Raw genomic sequence first — 23,043 nt, 5'->3', positions numbered from 1 at the left:
ATGTTCCCACAGCCACCTTCTCTTTCCTCCTCCCCTCCCAGAGCCAGCTAAGCACGCCAAAGACTCCTCCACTCAGGTAAAGTTTCATGTTAAATGTTTGGTTTCACTTACTTCATAGATAACTTATAAATGCATATAAAGATATTTTTTTACTTATTTATGGGATCAAATCAGAGTTTCCCCAAACAGAAAACCCACTTATATCACTGAACTTACAGCCCAGCTTCTCTAGAAATCTGTGGGGTCCTCAGTTGACAGTCAGTGTACCTTTTTGACAGATTTTCAAAAAATTGTCCAGTTATCTATGAATTCTCATATGTCACACACTTAGTTTGGATCTAACTCAGTTAAACAAATGGACTCTATCAATGTCTCTGAGGACAGGGAAACTAGTAACAGGCAAGATGATTTTGATCTGGCAACATTCAGTGCTAAAATTCAACCATAAGTTGTCCTGTGATTTCAGCATTCAATTTACTTCTCTTGACACAATAACACTGTGAAATGAGCACAGACTGGAGTCAGAGAGCTTGGTTTGAATCCCAGCTCTACTGTTTACTGCCTGTGTGAGTCCGGGAAAATTTTTCACTTGGTGAATGGTGCTACGAACATCTACATGTAAAGCTGAAATAACATACTGAGTACAAAGCACCATGCGTGGCAAATAATAAGAGTGAAATAAACTCCATTAAAAACAAGTGCTCAGTGAAGGTGTGCGTGTTTCTGTGGCATTCCCCACCAACGTTTTGTAATAAGGCATTCACCTTTCCCTGGGTGGACAAACATTCACCTGCAGTATGCTTATTGAGTCATTAAATCAGAAGGAATTAATGACTGTACATTCTTTGAAAGTTGTGTTATTTGTTGACAGATCTTCATGTACCTAGTTTGGTATTTGCTCTTTAATTTTACTTAAGAACATGATTTAGTGAATACAACAGTTGAAATCATTAGTGTCTAGAATAAGAATACTTTAAAAATATAACATGAACTCTGCTGTATACAGAGAAATCCAGATCATAAACCAGAAGACTTTATTGCTTTTCCAGTGATGGATTTTAAATACTGTGTAATAAACTGGTGTCACTTAATAGAGTACAGCTCTGTCTAATGTATTCAACAGCTACTTTGTAAACACCTTTTTTTTTTGCCACTTTAAGCAAGTAATTTTTTTTTTCAAAACAAATACAATAGACAGATTATTGTATCAGAATCACAAACAAGCTGTGTGATTTAAAACTAGTTTATAAAGTGTGTCATGGAAATGGAATGATGTAAACTCAGGGGCTCATGCTCACACTTTGCATGCTTTCAGAACTCACAGATTTTCTGCTTGTAGCTTCCTGACTCCTGTGCAACATTTCAGAAGAAAGTAAACATATTAAATGTAAAACATTAGATGATACCTTTATCCTTTTAAAATAAAATTAGAAAGTAATTTCTTTAGTAATCTAGTTTTATAGTGTAAGGTATTATCAAATTATGAAAGATAAAAATACACTTCATTTTGTCTTTGATTTAAAGAATAAAAAAACTTCATTATTTTCCATTTATTCCATTTCTACCAATAATTACACACACACACACACACACAAATTTCAGTTGTTGGTTATGTTGTTTCAGTCTACTAAAAATTAGAGATAATTTCACATTCAGGTCTTTCAGAAATGAAAAGCACTGTCAGTTCTATCTCCATTAAACTTTTTGAGTTATGATTTTGTGTTTGTTACTGTTTAAAATAATAAATCGAGGAGATTCTGTTCCCATTCCCTTAAATTATTGTACTGACTCCCTTTTCTTGTATATATGTTGCTGTAGCTTTCATGTGAAATTGTACATACTTTCAGTGGAACAGTTTTTGAAAACCCAGGAAAATGTTAATGTGTGTTTGAGAAGGAATGAATTGCTCTTTTTTTTTTTTAATGATAATAAGTTAAAATTTGTCATCAATTCTAAGAGGCAATGATTCAGGGACTTTTTTCTGGTTCTAAAACTAATGGTATGTTTATTACAGAATATTATCACCATGAGATAATACTACTACTAACATTTTTACTTTTTCTAAGGAAGCTTACATTTTTAAAAGGTAGGTTGCCATCATTTATAATATTTTATAACCTATTTTTATTTATTAACTTTATATACAATGAACATTTTTTTTACTACACAGTCTCTTTTTTTAATTTTTAAATTTTATTTATTTATTTTTAGAGAGGGAAGGGAGGGAGAAAGAGAGAGAGAGAGAAACATCAATGTGCAGTTGCTGGGGGCTGTGGCCTGCAACCCAGGCATGTGCCCTGACTGGAAATCGAACCTGCGATGCTTTGGTTTGCAGCCCGCACTCAATCCACTGAGCTACACCAGCCAGGACTACACAGTCTCTTAAACCTCATTTTTCTCTATTGTATGGTACTCGTAGAGATATGTATCTTTATTTAACAAATCCTCTGTAGTTGAATATTTGGCTATTTGTAAATTGTTTCTATTGTACATAAAGCTATAGTAAACATCTTTATGCTCATCTCCCCTCACTTGTATGGGAAAATATCCTGAAAGTAAAATTGGTGGGCCAATAGGCGTAAACACTCATTGCCAAATTAGTCTCTAGAAAGGTAGTACTAATTTAAAATCCCGACAAATCTATTACTTTGCAAATGTGGGCACTCTATTTTTTAAATATTAATCATATTGATAACAAGTTTCTAGATTTATCTATTTGATCATTATTCAAAATGAGCATTGTTTTTCTTTTATTTGGGGAGCAGATGACAGTTGTGGGCCTATAAATTGTAATTTTTCTCTGGTGAATTCTTAGTCATAGTCTTTATCCATCTGTCTGTTGGTGTACCTTAATTTCTTTTACTTCTTTAAACCCAAATATTAATTTGAGGTGAGGGTAGACATAAGAGAAGTCTTTCTTGGTATAAAATGCCAAAATGTAATATTCTTATGGAAGTAGTAGCTTATATTGTAAATTGTCTATAGTGAACATGTAGTTTAGAAGACTTTTTTATTCTTAAGGGTGTGTTATCATTTTTTAGTGTTTTATTTGGCTTTATCACTCAATAAAAATAAATGAAGTTTTAGAATATTCTCAGAATTGGATAGCTTCTTTTTATTAATATACTATTAGGGATCTTTATCTTTCAAGTCAGCATTCTTCCAAGGATCACAACTTATGAAATCAGAAAACAAACTTTACTGTGTTTTCAAGATTTGAATTTAATAATAGATGGCAGATGTAGTTGTTTGACTGTCATGTAAAACAAACAAACAAATAAGTAAAAGGAAAGAGGAAAGGAATGAAAGACCGTTTCCTTACCAAGCAATCATCCAGTTTATTGTTTAGGAAATAAAAAAGATGAAAACAGAAAGGACAAGAAAGAAAGGAACAAGAAGAGAGCCAGTTTTGTGTCCTGTTGATCACACAGATGTTCCTGTTGGCAGCCTACAGTCTTAGGCAGGACTGGGGTTTCTGCAGACGTAGAATGTGAGGCTTCTTTGTTGGGGATAAAAGGTTGCCTGTGGTGGGAATTGCAGCAGTGATGTATTGTTGAATTACTGTGATTTTCAACGGAGACAGTACATTCAAGTAGCTTTGTGGGCAGTGGATTGTTTCAGCCAGGCCTGACTAATAATGCAGTCATCTTGGCAAACTCTGATTAAAGGTAGAGCTGGCAGAGTTTTGTGGTCATGGACCCTGTCCCATACTTGGACATAAGAGTGACTTTGCAAACACTAGTTTTTACAACCAATTCGTTTACTGTCATCCAACAAAAGGGTTTGTAACTGTAAAGTTAGAACTGTAACCACTTTTCAAATGGAACTATTTCTTTTTTTGGTAAACACTAGTCTAATTCAGAACTGTTAAAGAAAATATCTCTTTTAATTGAGTTGTTACTTTTTAATCCACTTGTTCATTTAGGATAAGATTTTGTTGCAAAATAGAAGGTGCAAAATATATGGTATTACATTTGTATGCTTAGATTGTTTTTTTTTGTTGTTGTTTAAATATAAATATTGTTCAATGTTTGAACCATCACTGGAGAGCAAAAGTGAGTATTCTGTAATTTGCTTGTCAGTGTTGTCTGTCCTGGTCTTCCATATAGCTCACTTAAAGTAGAACAATTAACTATGCTGTAATAGATGTTAACAAAAATACTAACTCTATTTTAAGGTTAAAATTTATACTTTCAGAATTGATCATTAAATTTTTTAGTTGTCTCTCCCTTCCCCTCATTTATGTTGAATATAATATAGAGGGAGTTTTTTTTTTTTCACATCCATCACCTCACATTTTTTGTGTGTGTGTGTGAGAACATGTAAGTTCTACTCTTAGCAAATTTTGGTTATACAATATAGTGTTATCAACGATAATCACCATGTTATATGTTAGATCCTTCGGCCTTATTCTTCTTATAGCTGAAAGTATGTACCCTTTTACCAGTCTCTGTATTTCCCCTATCCCTTTGCCCCTAGCAGCCACTTTTCTACTCTGTATCTGTGAGTTTGACTTTTTTGTTTGTTTGTTTATATTTCACACGTAATGATACCATTCAATATTTGTCTTTCTATGTCTGACTTATTTCATCCAACATAATGCCCGGAAAATCATCTATGTTATCTGAAATGGCAGGATTTCCTTCTTTTTTGATTTTCTTCTTTTTTGTGATTAAGTAACATTTCATTATATGTATATACCAACCACATCTCCTTTAGCCACTCATCTGTTGATAGATACTTAGGCTATCTCCATACCTTGGCTGCTGTGAGTAATGCTGCAGTGACATGGGAGTGTAGATATCTCTTCAATATCTTGTCTTGGTTTTTTTTATATGTACCCAGAAGTGACAGTTTCATTTTTAATTTTTTGAGGAACATCCATACTGTTTTCCATAGTGGCTGTACTAGTGAACATGTTTCATCAACAGTGTGCAAGGGTTCCTTTGTCTCCATATTCTAGTCAGTATTCTAGTGTCTCCAAAACCTCTCTGATTGTCCAAGCCACCCTTTTTTGTTCTTAGTGTTTCCTAGTGGTTGAGGGGTTAGAATGAATTTTAATGGCCTTTTAATTACCTACATAGAATCTGAACAAGAAGCAAAAGGAGACTATAAAAAGTCGTAGAGCCTGGAACCTGTGAGATCACCCCTAATTAGATGGGTTGTTGAATAAGAGATTGAACTAGTATATTCATGGAGGTTTAGAGCTTATAAGAACCATTGATACCTAGTCAACGCTGTCTTTTGATAGAAAAAAGTGAGACCCAGAGAAATTAACCAGTAATATTTTGTTCTAGTGACAAGTCAGAAACTGATTATGAAGCTCCTAATTCTTGTATCTAAGCCCTTTTTTTCTATATTCTTTGGTCTCAACATCAAATCAAAGCAACTTTATTTCCTCAGCTGCTACTGTATTGAAGGATTCATAGTATCTGATTCTTACCTTGAAGAAACCTATATTCTAGTTAGAAACAAGGCAGGATCCCATTAAAAGCAATTGGTAACAAGAGACTTAAATAGTAGTTCAAGACAGTAGTAGAAGCCAGATCTCAGAGTACTCCTTTGTTAATTGCCAAGTGAACTGTGCAAACCAATTATTCTTGAAACTCAGTAAAAGGATATATACCTTCAGAGCAGGGTAGTCAGAGCAAGACCTTTTTCATCGAGGTTGAGTTGTAAGGTAGGACTGGACTTTCTTGTCTGCCTCACTGCTGAATTCCCACTCCTATAAAAATATTATGAATGTCAGCTTTTCTCCCTCGAGTTCCCTGACCTGTCTTTCCTCATAGAATTCTTTGCATTTACCTGTGCCTCTAGTATTAGGATTTCACATTTTATCATAGTTGTTTATCTCCCCCATTAGCCTCTGACTTATCTTCCTATACTGAGTATCTACTTGGTACATAATGGTAAGAAATATGTATGTATTTCTCACCTGTATGTACATCTGTATGTACTCACACAAAAAGGAATTTATATGACAATAACATTGTTATGGGCAGAATCATGTACTGCCAAAGTTGGTACTTGAATGAAGTTCAAACCCCCAATATGACTGTATTGGAGATAAGGCCTATATGATGCTAATAAAGGTTACCTGAGGTCATAAGGGTGAAGCCCTAATCCCATGGGGTTGATGTCCTAATAAAAGGAGGAGACAGAAGAGTACTCTTTGGAAGTGTGCATACTGAGGGAAGGGCATGTGAAGACACCGTGAGAGGACCCATCAGAAACTGAATCAGGCAGAACTTTGATTAGGGACCTCTAGCCTACAGAACTGTGAGAAAATGAGTTTCTGATGTTTTAGACACCCCGTCTGTGGTATTTTCCTATAGCAGCTTGAGCATACTAATGCTCACGTATATAAATAGGCAAATGTAGGGGTAGACATTTCTTTAGAAAATTAAAAAGTCTTGCCTCCCTAAATCCCACCACATGTCTTTGAAAACTTTGTCAATTGCTCTCTACGTTCACAAGGACCCAACTCTATTGCCAAGGTACCCTTCCTGCTACAGAAAACTCACAGCCAGGCCTGCACCAGTTTTGACAGGAACTGGTGGTTTGTATACCTGCATAAATTGTTTGTTAAACCAACAAGGGTGCAAGCAGTGTGTTAAAGGAATCTCCTCACCTAATCCTCCCTTCACCACTTATCTAATGTTTCCCTTCTGTCCTACCACCATATTTTAATTTTCTGAACAGCACCTACTCCTCTCGGACTTGTTGATTTGTTTGTTTTCTTTTTCTCCCTACCACAGTCTAAGCACTCAATCTGGGAACCCTGTCTTTCTCTTTTTTGTGCACTGGTGACCCTTGTACCTAGAAGAGTACCTGCTGCAGATGGGCCTTTAATATTTGCTGAACAAATGAAAGAACTAATGAACACATGGATAGGTTGGAGTCCCAGCCCAGGGCAAGCACTCAGGCCCAGCCCTTCTCCCTCATGGTTCATATTCTATCCCATATCCATAGTCACAGGGTTCTGCCCTTAACAGAAAGGCCCTCTGGGGCCTGGAAACACCCCTTTAGAAGTCCTGCTGCTATTGCTTATATGGCAGATCAGCTAATTGGACATCCATTGGAAGTTAGACCCAACTTCTTTGAACAGGACATCTTTGAAAACTGTTGTCAGTTGCTGTCCATCCCCAGAAAGAATTAACCCTCTAGCAGTGTCAGTTTGCCAGCCCCAGTAAGCCTGATAGCCAGACCTATGTTAGTTGTAACAGAAAGTAGCTAGTTATTTGCCTGAACTGTTCTGTGTTCAATCAAGGCCTGTTCTGACTAGACTTCAACTGAGCATTTACTAACTCCTCTCTATGAGTTCTCTCATACAATTTCCCACCAATCCTAGCAGGTAAATGCTGTGGTGATTTCATTTTGTGATTTTTCACACAAAAAAGGTAACCTTCCCCAAGATGACATAATGCTTCTAGAGTTGCTCACATAAAATAAGTGAATTAGGGAACACAATTGTTTCTAAACGGTTGGTTGGTTTGTTATCCAAGGTTTTAGTTCTCTCTGACCAGTCAACCAGTCAGCTGTGGCTCCATGATGCATGTTCTCTGAACAGAATTCTGTTCTTTATTCACCTTTTCATGGCAAGTCAAAAAGCTCTAGGATCTTGAGATTCTCTCTTGCATTTTTGTGTTAGACACTTATTCAGGAAGTCCATTTTCTTGGGCAAGGAAAACTAGATATAGATAACCTCATACAGTATTTGGGAGGAGAAATAAATGCTCACCAAAGTTAAGTTTCTTATTAGGGACTACTAATCCCTTTTCATTAGTGAAGGAAAACATTTTAATTCACTATTCTACCCTGCTTTATCTTACTTTAAAAGCATACAATTTATTCAGAGATACTTGTACTAACCTAACACTGTTCTTTTGGAATTTTAATATTTTTGAATATGTGTTCTGGTTAGTAAAAGCTTTAAGGTAACATCATTATTTTATCCCAAGGAAGTAGTGAGAACCACCTACTAAATAAAAACAAAAGCAAACAAAAACACTTTTATTTATTATTTTAAATAATAAATATAGGATGGGGCAAATATATTTATTTGTTTGGAAAATAATATAATAATTAAATAATAACACAAGAACAAACTGTGTTTTCTGTACTCACAACTGTAAACCTATTTTTGCCTGCCCTTATAGTTGCTTTGATGTAGATTCAGAGACTGGTGTGTATAATATTTCCTTTTTTTTTTTTTACAGAATTTTATTCCAAAGATATTTGATTCTTGACAGTATTTTACTGTACTAGCATTTAGAACAAAGTCACCCTCAAGATGCCAATTTGCTCAAAAACAATTTTGTTTCTCAGATGGGAAGCAAAAAAGTCATTAACCTGTTGGATGTAACCCCATGGTCACTGTGTAGTCACAGTCAAATTTTGATAAGAATGACCCAGAAAGTAGAGAATACTCCCAGCCTTCTGAGTCACACATTGTCAACACCTAGGCTGCTATTCAGGATTCAAAGTTACATGAAGCTTTGAGATAGGAAGCTAAGGTCAGGCACACATGTGATGACTGATGGTGGGGTGGTGAGTTGTCATTGCAGACCCCAGTTTATAGAACCAGTTGCAGAAGTTTGGGTAGCATTTGATAATATATATTTACTCTAATTTTCTCAATCTGTCAAATGCCTATTGTGTATAGTGTAGTGAAGCACTACAAAGTAGAAGTTCAAAAATCTGCATGAGCACAGATTTATTAAAGAGACTAACATAGGTATTAGAAAAAGGTAGCTGTATTTGGCCTTTTAAAGTCTCTTTTGCATACGGAAGAAGATGATTTAAAAATTGCCTATCTAGGGAGGGGTCAAATAGAAGGGGTCAAATAACTATTTTTCTGGTCAATTTAAGTGTGCATTCTATCTGGAACAAAATTTACCTGGTCATCTAGCCAGCAGTCATGTCAAGAGTCATCTTTATCTTTAGGTTTGAGCCAGATGAATAAGCTAGTCATGTATAACAGATGTTGCTCTCTGGAAATAAGGCAGGGTGCCTGTGGATGTGTAGGTCATTAATGAGTACCATGCTTCATGGTTTGCAAGAGTTAAGTGATGAAAGGTGCCCTGATTTAAAATTTTTACTGTACAACTCACCTTCTAACTGTTCAGCTGCTCATTTTTAATTTGCTTTCCAACTTTCATGCTTTCTGCTGTTGGAAGACCTAATCAGCACTGTGAGTCAGAGAATCATAAAAGTTTAGAAATGGAAGGAATTCGATGTCCTCTAATTCAGCCCTTACTAAATTGAAACTCCATCATTGCTACAGTGGTCATCCATCTAAAGTATTCCCTGTGATTTCCTCCATTCATGCACAAACAGCCAATTCCCTCTTCAGCCAGCTTTTCTGATGTTCCTCCTCAGATTAAACTGAAATCTGCTAAATCAGCTGTCTTAGAACTTCTGCCCATTTTCTTATTTCTGCTTTTTTTTTTTGAGACATGCAACACATACACATACAATAAATATTAAAGCCTTTTTAATATTAAAGACTTTCACATTCTCCGTACAATCGTGTGGTCCTCTTTTTCCTTTTTTTTTTTTTTCCTGCTGAATGCCACTCAACATAAAACAACATTCTTTCACCATCTTCTTTGGGAAAGGACCCAGTTATCGGGGACCCTCCAATTGTATTGCCCAGAATGGGTCACAATACTTTAGATATGGTCAGAAATTGGAGGGAGATTGAGATTATTATGTGGAGTATTATGTAGCGTATACTGGTAAACTTGTACTAATTCAGCCTAAATCTGAATTAACTTTTTGGGGAGCGAAACCACACTGTTGACTGTTACTGACCTTGCAGATTATCTAAAACCACCTTATCACATGAAATGCCTTTAAATTACTTGCTTTCTATACTTATGTAGTCAGTTGCCTTTTTTTTTTTTAATATTGCAGAACTTCTTAGGCTTTGGTGCCCTCAGATTTTATTAAAGGGTGTGAACTGGAGTGTTTAATAAATATATCCAGTTTGAGGGTACAAAGGACAAATATTAACCAGGGCCTATAAGTGTGTGTGAAGTCACAAGCTCTATTTCAAGCCCTAGGGTCTTTCTAAAACCAACTTGACTTGAGCAAAGCTATCCTTTAGAATGGAAGGGCAGGTAAAGTGCTTCCCAGATAAGGTCAAGTTAAAGGAGTTCATCATCTCTGAGCCCTTATTATATGAAATGTTGAAGGGATTTATCTAAGAAAAAGATGATCAAAAATGCAAACAGTAAAATGACAACAGACTCACACCTGTCAGCAACTGAACCTAAAAACAAAACCAAATGAAACAAACAACTAGAACAATAACAGAATCACAGAAATGAAGATCACATGGAGGGTTATCAGCGGGGAGCAAGAGCGGGGAGAATGAGAGAAGAGATACAGGGAATAAGAAGCATAAATGGTATAAAAAAGACACAGGGAGGTTAAGGATAGCATGGGAAATGGAGAAGCCAAAGAACTTATATGTGTGACCCATGGACATGAAGTGCAGGGGGCGGTGCAGGGCAGAGGAGACTAAAGGGTAGAAAACATGGGACAACTGTAATAACATAATCAATAAAATACACTTCAAATAAATAAATAAATAAAATAAAACCTGACTTCAGCCTTGTCGGCATGTGATAGGTGTCTGCACTCTCTGCCTTGCCCTCTCCTTCCCTCAGTAACTCTGGGTCTTGTCCTGCAGAGGAGGCCGTTCAAATCCTCTGGATGGTAGCCTGGGTCTGATTCTTTTATTAAAGGTTTTTTTTGTCTGACCCTTGCCAGACCATACAGGCTTGCAAGAACAGTCTTTAAAGCATTTGGCTTTCCAAAAGGCACCAGCAGAAGTCTCGTCTCTTGTTGAAAGGGCACAGAAATCAGCACTGACCTGCTGGCTACTACTACTTCTCCTTCCCACCAAGGAAATTGGTAGAAGATGGCTTCTCACTCCATGTTGCCTCCTTGGGTTGTGGAGATGAGAGAGTTTCTCTATTTCTCGTTGGTATTTGCTTATCTCATATACATATTGAGTAGGTGTTTGTTGAAAATTCCACAATACTTATATGGTAAATAACTAATTCAAAGAGACAGAAACAAGATTAAAAGGAAAACAGACACAATCAAACCTAGATCTTTCTCTTCTTCTGTTTTACACTGACAAAACTTGTCTCTGACAATAAATGTGTATATTTTCTTCTCTCATAAAATAAAAATTATATGCCAAAAAATATAAGTTTTTTGTTTAGATGCCATAATACTAGCTCCATCTTTGATCCCATTTTAGTCATCAGCATATTTTAGGTACCTGAAAGTATTTACTCCTTGTTTCCTTTGGACTTTTTGGGATTGTTTTGATATGTATCTTTAATTTCCCTAACAAGTGTGCAGAACAGACATTGTGTAGGAGGGCAAAGTTAGAATTGCATTTTTTAAAATATCCGATATGAGACAAGCAAAGTTGTTTTCCAGTATGAATGTATAAATTCATATTCTGGTCAGCAATAAATATTTTTATAAAACAGACTTAATATGGTTGTTAGCTGATAGGATTGCCCTTTCCCAAATTGCTTAACACATCTTATTTTGTAACTCTGAGAAAAGATTATAACTGTTATTACTGATGTCATATATAATATATTACATTATATGCATATTCCACATTATTAAAAAGTGAACTTATTTGACATTTAAAAAGATTTCATTTTCAGATTTCATAAAATAAATTAGTGCTTAAACAAGACAAAGCTTCTGTTTGTTGTGGCACAAAATTCCAATTAGCACGTTGAGGTTAAAAGGAACTTGGTTTAAGAGAAAAAGAAAATCATACATTTATATTAGAATTGTAGAAAAAGATTAATATTCTTATCTAGGATGATTGCAATTAAGGAAATTGAGTTTGGTGTTATGAACAATATCCTTTGCTTATTACCTAAGGGCATATAGGTTTCCATTCAGTTGATATGCATTATTTTCAGCTAGTTGATAGACACACCCTATATAGTGTTTTTAAAAGAATAAGCATTAGTTTTTTTGAAGGGCTTTTCATTACAATTCAGGTAGCAGAAGTTAAGATAAGTACGTTTTGTTTTTCATTTACAGTTTCTAATGACTGCGATGATAAATTAGGATTTAAGATTTGTGCTGTATTTTAAATTTTAATGAGTGGAAATATAGAAGAGCTATAGAATTTTATAAATACTCTGCCTTTATTTTATTAACCAGCTTGATGGTTCAGCACAGAGAGTATGGTGGTCAGAGGATCTTGTAGGCATCTTACAAATTAAATGGAAGAAAGCAATAGGCTGGGCGGTCAGAGAAACACAGCAGATGGTCTTCTGAAAAAATGAGACAAATCCAAAATAATACCCAGTAGTCTGCATGTGAAGGCTAATTTATCAATTTATTACTTAAGTCTATAATAATATTTGATGTAGCCAGTTAAAAAGTTTTAAATATCTGTATTTTGTATGTATATTTAATCAATTTTGACATAATATCACTCTATACTATATTAGTTTTCAAACACTTAAAATTGTATAAAAGTAGAATAAATTCATAGAACTGAAAAAGACCTTGGGTTTATCCTAACACTGCTTTTAATGATGAGGAATACCTAGACAGTTCCCTCTCTCTCTCTCTGTTTCTGTCTGTCTCTCTCTCTTTCTCTCCTCCCTCTCTCCCTCCCTATCTCTCCCACCCTATCTCTCCCTCTCTGTCTCTCCTCCCCTTTCTCTCTCTCTGTCTGTCTGTCTGTCTGTCTCTCTCTCTGTGTCTCTCTCCCTCAGTCTCCCATCCTCTCTCTCTCACACACATACACACAAACACATACATGGTCAAGTTGCTGGCTTCACATGTAGATCAACATTACAGTGAGCATTTGTACAAATTAGAAAAGCCAAATTGGTGTTAATTAAACCGTTAGAAGTATTTTAATTTTTTCCTTTCAAAAAAGAAAAGAGTTTACTTCTTAAGTCATAAAACTTTAAATAGAAATTGTAAGAAAATCAGAAAAAGTTCTAAGCTATTTTAACGTATTCAAATGAAAACATAGATGGTTAATGATTGCAAAAGAACTATTCTTAAAACCTCTGAGAATTATGATTACAACAAGATAGCTGAATTGACTAGCAAAATCAGATTCTTCACCTGGGCTGGTATAGCTCAGTGGATTGAGCATGGGCTGCAAACCAAAGGGTCACCGGTGTTGCGCGTGGGTCACCGGCCAGCAGTGACCACGGAACGCTGTGGATGGCTCGACGATAAACACGCGAGAAAAAACATGCACAGAGACAAACTAGTTTCTGTGGAGAAGTAGGGACGAAATGGCCACCCCTTCTAGTGAGGAGCGCACCGATTTACAGTCCATACCTGCTTTTATTGGGCTCATGCTACATAATAATTCAGGTAAAGTACAGTACTCATTAGGGGAAGTAAGGAACTATAGAAAACAAAGAACTCTGCCCGTCTATTGAGTTGGGGGTCAAAGAGCTGTAAGACTGAGGAACAAACTAACTTCCTCCTAAGACCCTTCTCATTCAACTGAGAGCATTCTAAACAAAAAAGGTTTCACAGTAATTTACATGTTCTTTCTTAGGCCTGATCACCCCGGGAAATCCGCACTTCTCAGTACCGAGCTGTACTACCCTGTCATTGTTTCAGGCTTAGGTGGAGCAAGGGAACTAAGGCAACTGAGAGATAAGGAGATTTTCTTCCAGACGCTGAGAACTCAGGCTATGTCAAAGCCGAGGAGCGAGGGTCCATCACCCCCTTTTGCTGCAGCCCCCCAAGTCCTTCTTTTGGGGGGCCTCCCAAAGTGACCGTGCCTGGCTTAGGTCGTTCCCCCCGTGGGGAATCTTACCCGTCTTTGGCTAACCGACCAAGCTTTTTGGGGTTCATAAACAGCAGAATAAAGCAGCAGAAGCAGCATTCCTGCCAGGGAGATAAGCTTTTGTCTCCTTGCTGGCTCACGGTTCCAAGGGCGTTCCCTTAGCTTTAGCCTAGGCGGGGGTTTCAGCCTCTGATACCAGTCAGGGCGGTTCCCAACACACCGGTTTGATTCCCACTCAGGGAACATGCCTGGGTTGCGGGCCAGGTCCCCCACAGGGGACACCTGAGAGGCAACCACACATTGATGTTTCTCTCCCTCTCTTTCTCCTTCCCTTCCCCTCTCTCTAAGAATAAGTAAATAAAATCTTTAAAAAAAAACAAACAAAAAAAGAATTCTGCGCAATATTTTTTTTTTTTTTGGATACTGAGGTTCAATCCAAGCCTTGTAATTGTCAGCTTTGTATTATTTAATATATTTGTATCAAAGAACTACCCAGAGAGGGTCTGTCTATTTTCAGTCTAAGAGAACCATCACCACCATGTACTGACAGATGTTAAAGAATATCTTTGAAAAGAATGTCAAAAAACCTCTCCAAAGGAAAGTCTTTAAACCATGTTCTTGATACAGAAATGTAAAACCAGATTTAATTGTCCTTTTCCTAGAAAGCAGCTCAGACATGCAAACTCATGTACCTAAGCATATGTTCTGAAAAATGCACAGTGGAAGAAAGCAGTCACAGTGGAGTCTGGGCTTGAATCCGTTTAGGGTGGAGTTCATGAAGACTAGTCAAAGGCAAGCACTTCAAGTTAAAAACAAGGCTATCTGCATTCTGAATATGCTCAGTGGAGACATCCTACTTGCCTTTCAACACAGCAGTGTTCGGTGATTTTAATATGAAATATAAGATTTCTGAAAAATATGTTTTTTCTAGTTAAAAGATGTAAAAAAATAGATAATGTTGCATAAAGCCATGGAGATTTTTTTCAGTGATTTTTAATTATTTGTTACCACTGAAAGTAATCATTTTTCTGATGCGGAACAATTACAATAATGAGTTGGATGGTGATACCATGGTTTACATTTTATTTCAAATGGAAAACATTATGAGACTACATGAAGTGGTAAATTCTTACCATCCTTGAAGGTATTAAGTTTACAGTTCTTGCAAGAAGTCACAGGTAATTGAAACCTTAAGAAAAGGAAGAGGAAAAAGTCTGTGCATCCTCTTATACCACTTTGTGGCATTAAGTAGTGACTTGACCTCCATGTATGTTAACTTTAGGTCTGTAACATCGGGGGAGCTGTCTTTATGGAGAATTTAATTTAACCTCGAAATGTATAATAAGACAGTACTGTTGCTGTGTGTCTAGTACAATGTCACAGATTTGAGGAAGAATACAAAAAGTAACAAAAAGGGAAGAAGTTTTTGAGGGGTTAGTAATGGCAAACAGAGATCTGATTGTTTATTATATTGCTGTTTTAATTGATAATTATTTATTATAACAAGTTATTTCAAAATGCTATTTTTCTTGTAAAACTAGGCTTTCTGCCACAATGCATATTGATATGTTATACTATCTTTATTGTCAGTTTGAAATTGTCTGCAGCCACACTGTCACATGGTATTTAAATCAAGATTAATTAAAATTAAATTAAAATTTTAATTTCTCAGTCACACTAACCTTATTTCAACTGCTCTATAATCATATGAAACAGAATATTTCCATCATCACAGCAATTTATGTTGCGTACCATTTCATTAATAGGTAAGAAGATCAGTCATATATTTTTAGATGGCAGATATAGAGAACACTGATCTCCTGCCAATGCAAAGATTAAACCAAAGGTTAAACTGTAAAGCAGGTACATTTAACACATATAGCAAAACACAAAATGAAATGGTGCTGTTGCTTATGATGATGTGGTTTTCTAAAATAGCGAACAACACTTGCTGAGATTCTGAACAAAGTCAGTCTTCCATCAGTTTACACTGTAATCATTCTTGGAAATTTAGTGTATCCTTAAACTTTTATTAAAAACAAACAGCTTTTAGACGATGTGGAGGAGATAAATTCAGGACTATATAAAATCAAGCAGCTTTTATCTTTGGCAGACATAGTTTCGAGCTTGGATGTCTAGTTCAGAAGCAGCTTTGTTGTACAAAAGAGTACTGTGCATTACAGAATGTCTTCATCCCACCCACCTCCTCTAAATGTTAACCTGATACTGTGACAACCAAAAGTACCTCCGAGCATTTCCATCATATTCTTGTGTAAATATTCAAGACAAAGGACCTGTCCAGGCTCTTCAGATAATGAATATTGGTTCCTTTGTTGGATATGTTTTTTTCTTTTCTCTTTAACTTCGTTTTTATTGTTGACCCTATTATAGATGTCCCCTCTTTCCCCCCTTGCATATGTTTTCTTGATTTATCTTATTGTTTCATATTTTTAAATTGAAATTATAATGCTGCTGTGTACCCAATTCTTCTTTTTAACACCTGTCCATTTATTCCTATTAGGATTAAACTTAAATTAATTGACTGGCAGTTATGGAAGAAAAGTTTCTTCTTTATGTATGTATGGGCTATGTCTTAAATTAATTAGCAGATAAAGCTGGGGAGCATTTAGATTTTGCTCCCTGGCATGAGTCATCAGTTTGGCTTAAATAAACTCATTAAAAATAAATATTAAAAAAAGAAAAGAAGGCTGTGGTCAAGGGTGGTTCTGCCACTTACTAGCTGTGAGCCTTTGAGCATTGGCCCAGTGAGTTTGTTCAGTGAAGCCCTGGGGTTAAGAAGCACATTGGAAATAAAATAACAGAAATAATGGTCACAAGACCATGAAAACATGCAGCTAAAATGAGGACCCTTTTACCTCAAGAAGCTAAACAGATTTAAAATCTAGAGTGGGACTTTCTAATCTTGGAATTCATAGATGACCTTCAGATAATCCTTTGAAAGTATAGCAAAATTATGTTCATGGGTATTTGTTCATTTTCTTTGGAAGAATCCATTGATATAATCAAAGGAATGAGGAAAAACTAGTTAAATAGAGTGATAAAACCCCATTAAGAAAGAAGATGTGGAGGAGATAAATTCAGGACTATATAAAATCAAGAAGGTTGGGAATGGTTGAGTAGGTTAGAAGTTAACTACTGAAATGATCAATTTAAAAAGAAGCTGTAAAAATGCTTGGAAGAACAAATAATAAACCTATAGAAATTATCTTTCAAGAAATGGTATGTGTTAAAAGTAGATTCAGAAAAGGCTTAACTGTCAGGAATTAAAGAAGTGAGTGATAGGAGATAGGTAAGGTTCGACAGTTCTGCCTGCAGTCTTTCTTGAGCCATTGTCAAAAGAATAGAAGCTAAATCATTGTGACCCTCATGTAGCTCACAATTTATGCTTTCTTTCAGTTAATGCTGGGAAATGTGGACCATTAAATGTGCAGTTCTTGAATTTTACTTGCTTTTGTTCAGTGCTATTTTGCTTCACATCCTCAAAGGAAATTCACCATTCATTTCAAAAGAAATGTTTTCGGGTTTGTGAAGCATTTAAGTTATATTTTAACAGAGGAATGCTTATACTATTAAAATTAGTAGGATTTGAATCAAAGCAAATATTGGAAGAAACCCCACCTCTAAATTTCTGTCCTATAGGAATTCTTTATTGATTTAATTATAACTTCAAATTATAGCTGGCAGTGCTTTGGTGCTCTCCATCACTCCAGCACTAAAGTGTCAGCTGTCACTGGGTTTATTTTTATGATGGTGACAGTGGTGGTGATGGTGGTGGTGTGGTGGTGAAGATGATTGATGATGATAGCTAACATTTATTGAGCATTTATGTGGTTTTGGCATATATTAACTCATTTCATGCTCACTGAACTTGGGAGATAGGCATAATTAGTATCCCCATGTTACAAATGAGGAAACAGAAACAGATAAAGCAACTAGCTCAGAGTCACATACTGGTAAGTGATAAAGTTGGAACATACCTAGTTCCTTGGTTCCAGAAGCCTTGCTTTTAATCACTACATTGGCTCTTCTGGCTTTTTGTACTTAGGCCATAATCTTTGAATAAAGTAACCATTTAAAGAGTGCACAAACAATCTGGGAAAAGAACTCACTGGCTTATTCATTCTAAATCTTGTTATGTGAAACAGTGGAAGTCCAAATGGGAAGACTGAGTAATGTAATTAACTATCAAGGACTGTAATACTGAAGGCTCACCACGGATTGCATTGGCAGAAATGGAGTTCTCAGAAACACACTTCTTTCTTTCCCTTTAATAAAGTGTTTCGAAGTTAAAGCAAAGGTAACTCTACATTAGTTGTGTGGCTACTCTTCCTTCAGGGGAGAAGTATACTGACCTTCCCATGTTCTGGGTTTCCCAGAACAGATAGTCTGTGTGTAGAGAGGCAGCCTAATCCAGGCTGTCGGTGGCCTTTGTGGAAAGGACTCTTTCTAGGTGCATTTCTCCATTATACATGGTCATTACTTGACTTTTTGTGTGTGTGTCTAAATTCCACATTCTGAAAGACTCTCTTGTCACTTAGGAAAAACATGTTACTCTGAAGGTGATTAATGGGCCACGAAGTTCTGTCAGAGATCCTCATCTTGCTGGCCTTTTGTGTAAGCTGTCCTCACTTCCTGCACATGATGTACACAAAAAAGATCATTCTAGGCAAGGTTTTCTCAAGTGGTGATCACGACAGATTCCCATGTCCCACCCCAACTTGCCACATTACTCTCTGGGGTTGCTTCCCTTCATTTATATTTTAATCAAGCACCCAGGTGCTTCTGATGTAATGGAAAGGGTGAAACCACTAGTCAAAAGGCTACATGAAGTCAAATATACTCATTACCATACTGTAATAAGAGGCACAGATATGATTAAATCCCTGCCCTTAACCAGCTTGCACGCTGATAGAGAAGATAACACTTAATAGATATAACTATAGTACAAAGTGAAAATTAAGTACCATAACAATAGAAATGGCTACAGTATCCCCTCCCATTCACAGTTTTGCTTTTCACTGTTCCAGTTACCTGCACTCAATCTTGGTCCAAAAATATTAAAATGGAAAATTCCAGAAGCAAACAATTCTTAACTTTGAAATCACAAACCATTCTGAATAGTGTGATGAAATCTCCTGTCCCACTCCATCCCACCTGGCACATCCGTCATCCTTTTGTCCAATGTGTCCACACTGTATACGCTGCCTACTAGCTACAGACAGTGATAAATCAGTTGTCCAGGTATCTCCGTCCTTGTGTCCAGGTAACCATTATTTTACTTCAGAATGGCCCCAAAGCTACTCACATAACCTTTATTAGAGTGTATGATTATAATTGTTTTATTTTATAATGTTATTAGTTATTAATCTCTTTGCCTAATTTATCAATTCATCTTTATCATAGGTATGTATGTGTAGGAAAAAACATAGTATGTATCAGGTTCAGTACTATCCATGGCTTCAGGCATCCACCAGAGGTCTTGGAATGTATCCCCTGCAGATAAAGGGGACTACTGTACTTCCTATAGCAGAAGTCACAGAGTTCTTTAGATGTTTTTTGTTTTGTTTGTATATTTGGGTGATTCTTCAATCAGCACACATAAACTTCTGCAGTTTGCTTTTCATCTTTATCAGCTCACTGAGCAAGTTGCATAATTTCCATAATATTTAGAGATGGAAGCAAAGTTTTCGTATTATTAACAGCTACTGCATCTAGAAATGGGGACAGTTTTGCCTCTTGTAATTACCAAGCACACTGGGCCTACACTGGAGGTTGCTAGCATTTATCTGACACAGAACCATCTACACTGAGGGCTTCCTCTTCAGTGTGACTGTGCTCAGAACTTTTGTCCCAAATGTTTGTGACATGTTCAACTTTTTTTTATAAAACATGAACTGTTCCCCTCGTTGTGGTTATGTTATAGTCCACCTCTAAATAATACTCCTAAAAATAAGTAAAAAGAAATAGACCAATAGCAAACAATAGAAAGAGAACTAACATTTACTAAGCACTATGTGCCAGGCAGATTTCAGAGAGATTAAGTAAATGCACCAGGCCACACAGCTACTAAAGCCAGGAAAATAGAGATTCTAGTTCATCAGCAATTGGTGGCTCTTACCAGCAAGCATCTTCTTAATTTATTGGCAGATATCAGAATACCTGCTGCTATGGCACACTGGATGGACATCAATCAATATAGTGCCAGATCTTGGGGACTTTACAGTCTAATGAGAGACCAGAAGTTCACACAGGTCACCAGTACACGGAAGTAAAGACTTTTGCACTGACTGTGCTGTGCATTTGCTGTCTGTTACCTCTTTTAATCTTCACAGCAAGCCTGCCAAGTAGCTGGAATTTCTGTAATATAGATGAGGAAATTGCAGTTTAGAGAAAGCAAGTGACTCAAGGTTCCTAGGCCAGAAGTAACAGGGCCTGGATTTGCATTCAAGTCCAAGACTGCAAGACTTCTATCCTTGGGAATTCCAGGACTGGACTCTTCATTCTGACAAGGAGAATGTTGTGGCTCTCAGGTGGTGAATTTGATGCATTCTACCTGGATATTTAAGAACCAACAGGATTTAGATAGATGGGAAGTTCAAGCAGTGCTGGCAACAGAAGCCAAATGACAGAGGAAGACAAGTATGGGGACTCAGTAATTTCCACACAAGCATTCCAGATGTGGACCCCATTGTGAGAAGTGACTAGAAAGGTGGTCCCCAGGAAGATCTTGTCATACCTCACGCTTTAGCCAAGGATGATAAAACTTGAAGGACTAAGTTGCAGAAATATCTGTGTCCAAAAATGAATGGAACTTGATAAATAATTGGGTGTTGCAAGGGAGGAGGGAACAGGGGTTAACATGAATCAAAGCTGATTAAATGAATCACTGTGTATCTTACTGTGAAGACAAATGAAAGACTCCACTAGAACACAGGTAATGTGCAAAATAGTGATCACCTTTACCTTGCCTGTGAACTCACCTTATTTTCCCAGTGGTTAATTCATATAGAATATGTTCTGTGATTTCAGTTTTCTAGGAACATAAAACTATGCCTCAATATTCTAGGATATCTCTAATTTTTTTTAGAACAAAGACAGAAAATGTGATTTCTGCTGTCAAATGTACATATATGTAAATATAACTATAGAAAAACTAGAAAATGTGACCAGATTATTTTCCAAATTTTACAAAAGGACATTTACTTCTGTAATCAGAAAAAATGCCTTAAAAAGCCAAATAGCCTACATGTTTTTCTTTTTAGATTTGTATTTATTCTTAGAGAGGGAAGGGAGGGAGGGAGGGTGGGGGAGAGAGGGAGAGAGGGAGAGAGAGAGAGAGAGAGAGAGACATCAATGTGCGGTTGCAGGGAGCCATGGCCTGCAGCCTAGGCATGTGCCCTGACTGGGAATCGAACCTGCGATGCCTGGTTCGCAGCCCATGCTCAATCCACTGAGCTACATCAGCCAGGGCACCTACATGTTTATTTCATAGACCATTTACAAATTCCTTCAGAATACCTAACCATTCATTGTATGGAGACTGTTCATTGTACTGTCCACCAAAATTGTTTTCCAGTGACCTTTTGGGAGAACTTTGTCTCTTCCTTTCTGCTTAAAATTAAAATATAATAAATTTTAAATTAGAGTATGTGAAGATACATATTTTGATTTTAAAAGATTTGTGGTTTTTTAATCAGCAGCAATATTTTCACTCTCCTGTATCATTTTATAATGTTAATGTTTAAACTCTTAAAATAATCAGCTAAGGGAGAAAGGTAAATGAGTATCAGTTTTAATTTGTATTATAAAATACTTGAATATTTTATTGATCATATTGAGCTATCATCTATGTTATGGCTGGCATTAATCTTTAATTACAATGCAATCAGTCCCCATTACTAAGTACGTCACACTTAGGTTTTTTTCTTTTTTGCTTTTATAAAATTTCCTTTAAAAGAAGGTTTTAATTTTAGAAGAAGAAAATGTATCTGAAAACTTTTTTGTCCTTGATACTCTCCAACTTTCAAAATGAATGATGACATTAACATCAAGAACTACCTTGTTTGAATTTCAGTTTGGAATACATTTTTATTTTGGTTATTAAAATCTTTAAAGGCAACTTTAAGATGAAAATTCTGATATAACATTTACTTTTATGTCAAAAACTATTTCTCAGATACTATTGTTAATTTCTTTACTTTGAACCAACACAAATTAGAATTAGAATTTGGATTGTATTTTAAATTGGTTGTACATGTTGTGATGTGCAGAATTAATGGATATTTATTTATTTATTTATTTTTACTATTTAGGAAGTACCAGATAGGAACCAGAGTCCGGTTGCGGCTGTTAGATCTTGAACTGACATCTAGGTTCCTGGGAGCAACAACAGACACAACTATACTAGAGGCTGATGCAGTTCTCTTAGGGCTCCAGGAGAGTAAAGATGCCAAATCAAAAGAGGAACATCATGAGAAATGAATCAACTTCACTTAGTGCATTCAATCCTTTATATAACCTGGATAATCATCAAGAATACAATTAGAAAATTGTAAGTAAATGATTGAAAGAAGACATAATGAAAGTTATAATTATAGCTCTTATTTGTTAGAATTTTCTTTAGTTGTATCTCCCTTCCTCTTTTTTATACCTATTTTTCTGTTTGTGATAGTGCAAACTGTACTGAGAAATTCTGTTATTGAATAAATATGTTTTGAGTACTGTCTGTGTGCATAGCACTGTTCTAAACACCAAAGAAATAGCAGTAAGCAAATTAGACAAAATCGCTTGTTTCATGGAGCTTACTTTCAGCTAGGGGAAATAGACAATAAGTAAGTGAAATACATAGTATTATCAGATAGTGACATGTGCTAAGGACAAAAATGAAAGAAGAGCTGAGTAACTAAATACATATTTTTCAAAAGAGAACATACAGATGTCCAGGAGATCCATGGAAAGGTACTAAAACTCCTGGAGATGCAGCTCAAAACCACAGTGAGATATCACCTCACACCTGTTAGAGTGGCTATTATCCAAAAGACGAGAAATAAATGTTGGTGAGGATATGAAGAAAAGGAAACTCAGCGCACCGTTGGTGGGAATGTCAGTTGGTACAGCCATTATGGAAAACCATATGGAGATTCCTTGAAAAATTAAAAAGCAGAGCTATCAGCATTCTGCTTATCTGAAGAAAATGAGAA

The 23,043-nt window shown here is 36.2% G+C and overlaps 1 protein-coding gene across 2 annotated transcripts in view; it reads left to right on the top strand.

Annotated features, from left to right (window-relative positions):
• The window catches only part of MRPS28 (mitochondrial ribosomal protein S28), a 90,276-nt gene extending 67,713 nt beyond the window's left edge, over nt 1-22,563 (top strand). For both annotated transcript variants that reach the window (XM_045849414.1, XM_045849413.1), the window contains exon 3: nt 22,156-22,563. In XM_045849414.1, the coding sequence (XP_045705370.1) occupies nt 22,156-22,324 (169 nt within the window). In that variant the 3' untranslated portion in view covers nt 22,325-22,563. The remainder of the gene's footprint in view (nt 1-22,155) is intronic.
• Nucleotides 22,564-23,043: the final 480 nt, after the last annotated feature.

Source organism: Phyllostomus hastatus, unplaced genomic scaffold (genome assembly GCF_019186645.2).
Source record: "Phyllostomus hastatus isolate PE091 unplaced genomic scaffold, TTU_PhHast_1.1 phas_contig_65, whole genome shotgun sequence".
NCBI lineage: Eukaryota > Metazoa > Chordata > Mammalia > Chiroptera > Phyllostomidae > Phyllostomus > Phyllostomus hastatus.
This window is presented reverse-complemented; position numbering and strand designations above follow the sequence as displayed.